General features: G+C 41.1%; 1 protein-coding gene across 2 annotated transcripts in view; it reads right to left on the bottom strand.

The window, feature by feature from the left end:
* LOC126384801 (nuclear transcription factor Y subunit beta-like) overlaps nucleotides 1–7,079 on the bottom strand; it is a 13,906-nt gene extending 6,827 nt beyond the window's left edge. Inside the window, exons 1-4 of one of the 2 annotated variants that reach the window (XM_050036100.1) lie at nucleotides 6,955–7,079; nucleotides 2,404–2,497; nucleotides 2,161–2,291; nucleotides 595–792 (exon numbers count right to left, since the gene is read on the bottom strand). In XM_050036100.1, coding sequence (XP_049892057.1) covers nucleotides 595–792; nucleotides 2,161–2,291; nucleotides 2,404–2,497 — 423 coding nt within the window. In that variant the 5' untranslated portion in view covers nucleotides 6,955–7,079. Of the gene's footprint in view, nucleotides 1–594; nucleotides 793–2,160; nucleotides 2,292–2,403; nucleotides 2,498–6,654; nucleotides 6,812–6,954 lie in introns of those variants that run through there. The other variant, XM_050036101.1, reaches the window with a different exon arrangement.
* Nucleotides 7,080–9,457: the final 2,378 nt, after the last annotated feature.

Here is a 9,457-nt window from a genome sequence, read left to right as displayed (position 1 = left end):
CGACAAAGGCAGCCTATGAAAGCTGTACGGGGTGCTGCGCGACATCCTGTTCTTGCGTTCGGGAAAAAGGCCCGTTTATTTGAGCACTCCAAAAACTCCGGTAACACTCCAGGGGGTAGCACGTAAAAGACTCCGTCCTCTGACTCTTCTAGCGTAACACACACTTCACACACACATACTGATTTACATTACCAAGCGGGGACAACTTACGCCTTTATGCTCCAACACTGACTGACAGCTGACTCCACTCATTCACACTCACCACTGCCCCAGGGCCGCTACCATATGCTATTTACAGAGATAGCACTGGCGATCTGAACCGGTCAGTGGCGAAAAAAGCACTTTTATACTGGACGCATTTGCCTCCATTACCGTTTTAGCTCGTTTCGCGGCTCAATACTGAACCAATTTTAGAACGAGTGGTACCCATGAATCATACGCACACATACACATGGGGAAATACAGCCCAGGTTGAAAAATACCGAAGTTGTCCTTTAACAGCCATATGGCCATCGTAAGAAACATCTGACATAAACCCTGTAGCCAACTGGTGTTATACGGCTGTGGCCACTTGAACCTTAGTTTGTGTCTCACCTCTCTGAACTTCTGCAGGTAAAGCTTCAGTGGTTCCACATACATGTCGAAGCCCAACGTTGACATGGCGAACAGGATGTCCTCCCCGTTGATGGTCTTCCTCTTCTCCTGATGGCAGCGCTCGCTAGCCTCTGATGTGATGAAGCTGATGAACTCGCTCACACACTCCTGCACGCACTCCTTGGCATCTTTTGCAATCTGTGGAAAACAGAAATAAATTATGAACAAGTGTTTCTGACAGATGTGGTAGAAAGAGTGCACATCAGCCCGGCAACGAAGAAAAATCCTTCTGAAGCCCCACAGACAAAGTGCTTCCATTTTGCCTGACCAAACAACTTTTGAATGTAAATGTGCACTAACGGTTATAATTATTAATAATAATATTAATAATAATAATAATGATAATACATTTTTTTAAAGGCACCTTTCTCACACAACAGTGAAACCATAAAGGCCCGAACATACTCGGGCGTACTATAAGCGGAACGGACTCCGCGAGGAATGTCCGCAGTCATTCGGGCTTCCATAGTCGAGCGCACTTCCGTGTTGTAGTTTCCTGTAAAAATGTCCATGAAAAATCCCTGCGATGTGAAAAATACATGCCAAGCAGTCACTGGTGCGCGGAGCGGAGTCCGCGCAGTCGTAAAATCTGAGCTTTGCGTGCACAGGCCTTGCGGACGTCCGCTTTGAGTCCGTGCGGACCTCCACAGAGTCCGTTCCACGTATGTTCCGCCCGAGTATGTTCGGCCTTAAGAAATACACAATATGACTGAAAAACAGATTAAAATTAAAATTAGCATATTGTTCAGTGTTTGTTGCTTTGGTGCAGTCTTTACCTGGGTTACCTGAATGAATGGTATTTCATTCAGTGTTTATTTTCATCATCTGTACATCTTAGGCTTCATTAACATAAAACTCTTTTGTGCTTTTTGCTCCCAAGGCTTTTGATGCACCTGCAGTGGTGTGGTGAGTACATTTGTCAAATTTTTTGCACCGCTGTCTGTCTCTCCTCTGCCTGCGGAAAAACACCATGCAGCAAACATGCACGAGATATTCACACTGAGCTGAAATAATTTTGGTAAAAGCTTTATGAGTAATGACACCTGTGTGACAGCTAGCTCAAGACAGTAGATCCTGATCAGTTAAAAAAATGCCTTGATTGGCCCCTATCCCAATCTTTGAGATCTGCTACTGGTTGACTGGTGGGATGGTGTGAAACTATTGGCAGGATTGTACATGCATGTATATGAATGAATGTGCTTCCTTGTGTGCATACACAAGGAAACAAAATGGGGACCCACTAATAGAAAAAGTGCTCTGTAGAGCTACTAGGGGTCAAAAACTTTACAGGAAACCTTTAAATCTGAGCAAAAGGCATGTACATACAACCAAAATTTTGTGACATAACAACTAGTTTGGAAGCCAATTCTTGGTCCAGTATGTTGTAAACACGTTTATCAGCCCTGCAGTGTGGCACTAATTACCCTGTCACACTAAACGTAATGCAAAAAAAGAAAACAAAGATTCCCGGTCCTCTTTCTCTCTCTCTCTCTCTCTCTCTCTAACCTTTCCAGTCTGAGGAACAGCATTCTTCATAATGCGAGCCACGTTGGCAATTGGAAGATAGATGTCCTGCTCCCTGAAGTTCTCTTTGATACCACTGTCATCATGGTCATTCAGATTCTCCTCTCCATCATCTACAGAAAACAAACACACAGACAGAATCAGCACTTTGTGACCTGAGCAAAAAAAACCCAAACAACTGTCAGTTGTCTTTTTTTGATGGTCTACACTTTGGCTGCTCCTCACCATCTTGAGATTGGAGAACGTAGTGACCAGATGCCATGTACTCTCCGGTGATGCCCAGCTGGGAGGCATCGGTGGTCGAGCTGTCTCCGTCCATCTGCAACAAACATGCACATCTTATTCAACACCTTCAAAGTCTAAAATGCACCAAATATCTCAAAGTCACTCCAATGAAAGTTTGACTCAAGAGTATTTACAAGCCTGTCGCTCACACATGCGCGCGTGCGCACGGACGATCTTTGGATTTCTGTTTTATTAAACTCAGGGCTTTAAAATTAAATAAATCATGACAGCTTGTGGGTTTTTTTCTCTGTAGCTTCCCTGTGGATTTAACACTCTGACAGGCTGACCTGTAACATCACTTGTGGATGGATGACAAGCTACTCCCACGCAGATAAAATGCAAAAAAAAAAAAAACATGTTTTTTTTCCCAAACTGAGGAAAATGCAAATCAGATTTCCTCAATCCCTCATCTGACCTCAATTTCTGACTTCAATCCAGCACTGTTTTTTGCTGTCTATACAGTATACTGTTATCATAAGAAGCTTTTTTTAATGTAATAATTTAAGAGATGCTTTAGCAATCCTGTTGACCTGCCCTCATGGGTTGGGTAGGGTTTTGGTGTTTTGGGCATCTGGGATCTTTACCAACAGTATCTTAACAGATAAAACAGATGCTGACAAAGTTTTACTTTGGGAACATAATTAACTAGGGATGTCCCAATCTGATTTTTTTGCATCCGATCCGATACCGAGTTCTTTATTTTGAAACCGAGTCTGATACCGAGTCCAATCCGATACTTTGCAAAGCATTAAGAAAAAAAAAAAGAATGCATCCAAGTTGTCCCATAAGGTTTGTTTTTTATTAAAATAGTATCCAAAAAGCTTATCGGTGGTTCAGCGGCACAAAATGTAAACCAAGTCAATATCTTCTTCTTGTCTTCAATAAACAAAATAGGCCTATATCTTTTTTAGCGGTTTGACACATGAAACAAATATTTTTCTTTTACTCAGTCAAACCCCACAAAGAAACCATAAAACCCATAAAACAGGTCCCTCAACACCAAAATGAAATTGTTTTTACCTGGTTTCTGTAGAACAAAATAATTATACTCAATTTTCAAAAATACAAATACAACAGTAATCAGTTTCAAGAAAGTATATATTTTTTCCACCAAAGAAAAGAAATGTTCCGCTCCGTTCAGTCAGTTCAATCCAGTTCAAACAAAAAACTCCACTCCAGGATTTCCAAATAACACACAGTTCAATTCAGTTCAATCCACACAATTCGCTAAACAAAACAAAACTCCACCCCAGGTTTTCCCGCAACCAAGGAGGTAAAGAAAATCCACTGTTGGCTCTGACTCAGTTCAGTTTCAAAACAATAAATCAACCGGCCCGAATGTTCCAAGTAAGGAATAATGAAACGGAAAGTAACGTTCCCTCCTAGCTGCGTTGTTCATCATGTCACCTTGTTTGCTGGGAGTTCATTAGCCTATTTTGTTCTAGTTTTGTACTTTGGTGATCGTACATCATTGTTAGCTGTTGTCCATAGGGCTCTAGTTAAGCTAATTTTAACTTCTGGAGCTTAGCTTCATTAATTTATCTGTAATCTCAGAGATAACAAAGGTTGGCAAACGTTATGCTGAATGATTCAGTGTAAATACTGTAGCACCAAACTAACAGAGAGACACTGTTGGTAAAGATGGTAAAAAGGCTGTTATCCTTTTCTCATATTCTGAGCCAAAAACCTTAACTTCAGTGGGACTTTAACTTGTTGTCTTTGATGGCGACCGCAATGAGATGCGGTTCACAAGTGTACACTGTGACCTGTAAATTTTGGTTTGTAATTTAAGCTTTTCATCGACGTTCTCAACAATAAAGTGATGAATATATCCCTCAAATGCGTAGTTTAGGCCTTTTTGGTTACTTCTCAATGACATCTGATCGTTGTGTCCCCAAAAATCATCAACTGCCTCCTGTGAAATGCCGTGTACTGCGACACCTGCCATAGCGCCGGTCACTGAATGTTAATAGTTTGTCTGAGTGAGTGGAGGGGGGCGTGGCTTAGCCATAGGTCAATTGTTACCTGCAAACCAATTTTAAAAGGCCCTCAGCATGTCTTTCAAAATAACAGACTGTATTAAAAACATGGACAACAGACAGCTCCCCAAAAGTGAAGCCAAAAACATCTAATGACAGATGGTAAACAAGAAAATAAATGGTTCCCTGACAGCACACTAGGAATGCATGATGCACAATATGCGATAAATATAACAACTTATTTGGCTGATATCCAATATTTCCATTTTTTTCCTACCTAGTTTTAGTGATCACCAAGTCTCTTCTGTAGAGGAATTAACATTATATTGTGCATGCATAGAAATAAAGTTTCTTTATGCTTCTGCGTACACTCGACGCAACGTGAATGCAGTTGCTCCGGAGTTGCTGTGTGCCTGCCATAGTTCTGCGTCCTGTTGGTCTATGTCGCTATGCAATTCCCCAGCAAAGCGCTTGGGGGCGCGGTGTTCTTTTATATACAAACCTAGACTCTGCGACGTCTATGGTCGTTGCTCGTTCATTGTTTATTTATCTTCCGGCTTTGCTCTAGTCACAGTGAAGATGGCGACCGAGAGAGAAAGACTGCTGCTTAAGCTCGAAATGATCGACATTGAACAACAAATGGTCTTATTACAAATGTTACGATGACGACGACAACGAAGAGAGGCGACTGCGCCGATGGTCTGTAATGGCAGTGTTGTGGTATTGCAGCAGGAAGTGAAACCTTGTGAAATGCCGGAAATTATGTAGTTTGAAGGACCAATCATAGCTCTTGTGGTCTGCGTTGCGTCCCTCTGCGACCGACGCAGAGACACGACATGCTCCTCCAAAAAATTGTAACCACGCGTTACAATTTTTTGGAGGTGCATGGTGTGTCTCTGCGTCGGTCGCAGAGGGACGCAACACCTCCGCAAAGCCCTCTGCGTCGTAGGTATGCAGAAGCATAAACCTTGCTTTATTGCAATGGCCCACCAGCAGTTGGAGACATGAAATACAGTGCTTTTCATTGTATGTAATATTCATTCATTGTGCAAAACAAAAAAAGCATGTTGGCCAATTATGATAATGTACCAATATTATCAGTCATCCCTACTTATTTACTAAGTTACATGAATGCAGCTGTCACAATAAATGTCCAGCTGAGCCCCATTCAACCTTTAAGACTTTATATGGAAAACAAAAAAAAGAATCACTGAATGTTTGTATTAAACGGCTGAACCTGATTCAACTGGCACAATTCTGAGTCTGGTACAATCGTAGTGTTTTCATAGACAGATGGTGAACAAGCAAACAAATGGTTCCCTGACAGCAGACATTTTCTGCTAGGTAGCAGACATGGCCACAGCAAAAAGCCAAGACTGAGGGCTGCCTCTTGCAGGAGTGGTGGAAAGTTTAATACTTTTGCACTGGATGCAATGAAGATGAAACGGTTCCATTTGTTCTATTTGTATGTGGTTTTTGTAAATAACCCATGGGATAAAAGAAGCAGCTGACCCCCAGGTATTTTCACAATATCTTAACTGGCCCCCCAAACGATACGATTAAAATAAATAAATGTCGGAACTGGGCAAGTTTTGTAACGAACCAAATGTGTGTTTTGCTGCGTCTGTGTGTGTTCACGTAAGAAACTAACGTTTGCTATTCATTTGCTCACTGACTTGTCGGGAAAACGGCTCTGGTGTTGTGCCAGATATTGCATTCAGATAATTCGCGTTAATATTACACGTTTCAATTTTAAAGACTACGACTTGCTGCGTAGCTAATTTTAGAGGACGTAAATATTTTCAGAGGTTGACAACAAGTGCTGCCAAATATATTGCCATATATATTCTGAACAGAAATTTGGCGATATGGGATTGCGAGCTAGCGTTAGTCCTGTTAGTGCAGTCAGCACTATAATTTAAATGATAAACGGTGCCAGTTAAACAGTTAATCCACGACGAGGCCAGTTTAACGTTACGTTAGTAACACGTTAACGTTAAAATACATTGATGTGTGTTTAGCTTTCGTAGCTATCTAGCACACTTAAGCCGCGGGTGAGATATTTAGCTGACGTTAGCTCGTGACAACCCACGAATGGAGCTAGCTAGCTAGCTACTCATTAGTTGTATTACAACCAGCAAGCCAGTTTGCTGCTCGTAATACAACTAATGAGTTGAGGATAATGAAAAGAGGCTGTCCAGCGGGCTGTTACCTTCTGTAGTTAACCTATTCAGGTACACAGCATCCCTTGAATACATTTTCATTGTAAGTCCACTGCAACTGGCGCCAGCACGGACAGCGTTGGCCTGTTCTTTGTCGTGCAGAGCGGAGCAAGACATGACCGGGGCCGAAATGTTGAATAGTCGTTTGTAAAGTTTCGTCCGCTGGATACTTCCTGATAAGCAGCCCTCATTCACTCAGACAACAAATAAAAAATCAGACAGAGACGGACATTTCCATTCGAGCTAACGAGAAATCGGTTAGCAATCATTGGCCGGAGCCAGGCACAAACCTGCAATGAAGCCCTGGTTGGTTACCTTCCTGAGACGGCTGTTTGGTTGGACAGAAAATGGCTGCGAAAGGACCAGTCCCAGCGCGCAGCCGCGGCTGCACTACCGCCACTGACCGGTAGATGGCCTTGCTGCCTTCAGGGACTCTTCGCAAGCTCCAACCTCACAGGTTTAATGTAAATTCAGCAGTGGAAACATCATGTAGTAGTTACTGTGAAATTGTAAACTGGATCAGCCGAATGTGGTATACGATTTTAAGTGTTTCTAGAATGTGTATTTTAGCTTCTTTAGCGTAGTAATCCAGGCGAGGTACAGGGTAACTGCAGTCTGAAACGACAGAGTGAGAAGAATATACACTTGCAATTTGCACTTTCAATGCAACGTTGTCGGTCGTCAATGCAACACAATTCCTACATTTATGGTTACACGGGAACGCATCTCATCTAGCCGGCAGGTTTCCACCCTCCCTCTGCTGCCATTTCACAAATTGTTTCAGCAAATGTTTCCTTGAACACAGAAACACATTATGGGCGTCTGAACTGCTGCACTGAAGGACCGAATATCTACAGAAAGCTTATTTAGGACTACTTAGAGCCTTTTAAGTTCAATGAAGCGAGTTATATGTATAAAACGGTTCAGAGAAGTGTTGCCATTTCAACTCAGCCATTTTTGACATAAAGGTAACGTTAGGCTGTGCTATCCTGAACAGCCTCTGCTGCCAACAAAGGGCAGGTTATTGACAAATGTATTACATCTATAGGTTTCAGACGGTTTATTGTGTTTACTTGCTGTGTTTTAAGTGGTAGAGTATGTTTTCAAAGGCAGCTGCTGAAGTAAGTTGATGTTCAGGGGTTTCACCACAAGATGTTCCCAGACACTGAAAATAAAAAGGCTAACTTACCTTTAAAGGAATGCTCCGACGATTTGGGAGTTATGCCCTTTCTCTATCATTTTCATATTGAGACAACATGATCGATATCTTTTTTGTGTCTGTACGTCCAGTGGCTGGGTTGCGGCTTAGCTTAGCGAATACAATTGAAGTCTATAGGGGGTCAGTAGCCTACTCGGTAAAAGTGAACAAATAAACATTACAGAAACCCTGAAGCTGGTATTTCTACACATGCATTTAAAATAAACATGTTTAAACATTAATTCAAAAAACGAGAGTCCTTTTTAGTCATTTTAGAAGAAGTTTGATACACATAAGTGTTTACGCATGTGACCAAAAGTTCATCTGTGCGACCTCAAATATATAATTGGGAGCACTGGTGTGAGTGTAAATAATTCTTCTGGTGCGACTATTTTTCCCCCGAGTTGAATGTCTCATTCACAAGTAATTGTAATCGAGGTAAAGCTTCAATTAATCGTGATACTGATTTTAAGTAATATCGGCCAGCCCTAACTGAAATATTGAGTGACTCAGCGAATCAACAGCATGTAGGCTATAATTTATTTAGTAATTATTTCCCTTGGACCCCCCTGCAGTCTACACTTCCTCGCCTTTCTCTTAGAAATGAGAAACCCAAGTTAACCACAATATATTTTGGTAGTTTAATGAATTTTTAAAGAGATGTTGTAAAATGTGTACTCAATGTTTATATGTTTTTAGATATATAATTAAATGCTCAAACAACAACAAAAAGTTATGTTAAACTGACATAGAATTTCTGTCAGACAAGGGTCATGTCAGGCATTTATTTTGCATCTGGTGTACCTTTTATTTTACTGTGTTGTACTAAAGTAAAAGTGCAAGCTGTAATTAAAAAAAAAGTATAGCGCAAACTGGGGTTTACAGTGTATAAAGTTTTTTTTGGTGTGGAAGTAAATTAAATGTCTCTTAGTTCTAGACTATTGATCAATCAAAACAAGACATTTAAAGATGTTTCTGAGATTTTCGTGAACTGCTAGTGGCCACTTTCATTATTATCTGACATTTGATCTGCAAAACAAAGTTTGAAGTGAGAATGTGTGAGATATAAACAATTGCCAGATTAATCAATAATAAAAATCAATGTTAATTACAGCCCTAGTATTCAGAAAACAATGTCATCATTGCGCACAGCTGACAACAACATGATAAACAATCAATGAACGACCAAAGACGGAACAATGACAATAACAACATCATCAAAAAGGACACAGAATAAAAACAAAGTAATAAAAAAAAAATTAAGCTTCAAGCAGTGATAAATGGGCCCATGCATCTTTGCACATGGCAGGGGTGCTGTCAGGATGCTGACTCACGTGGCTGTGCACTTCCGCAACTGTCGAAGACTTATGTTGTTTCCTGCATGCAGTGCTGCCGCTAGAAATTACGTATTGGGAATTGTGAACCACTTTCAGTATCCAGTATGTGGAGTCTGAGAACACACACCAATAATACATTATGTTGCTGTATACTGTGTACACCACACCATCTAAAATTCATGTAAAACAATTATCTTTGTCACGTAAGGCTGACTTCCTTTGTCAGTAGATGGGGCTGTGACTGTAAGTCATTATGGT

This window comes from Epinephelus moara, chromosome 23 (assembly GCF_006386435.1).
Source record: "Epinephelus moara isolate mb chromosome 23, YSFRI_EMoa_1.0, whole genome shotgun sequence".
In the NCBI taxonomy this organism is placed as follows: Eukaryota; Metazoa; Chordata; class Actinopteri; order Perciformes; family Serranidae; genus Epinephelus; species Epinephelus moara.
This window is presented reverse-complemented; position numbering and strand designations above follow the sequence as displayed.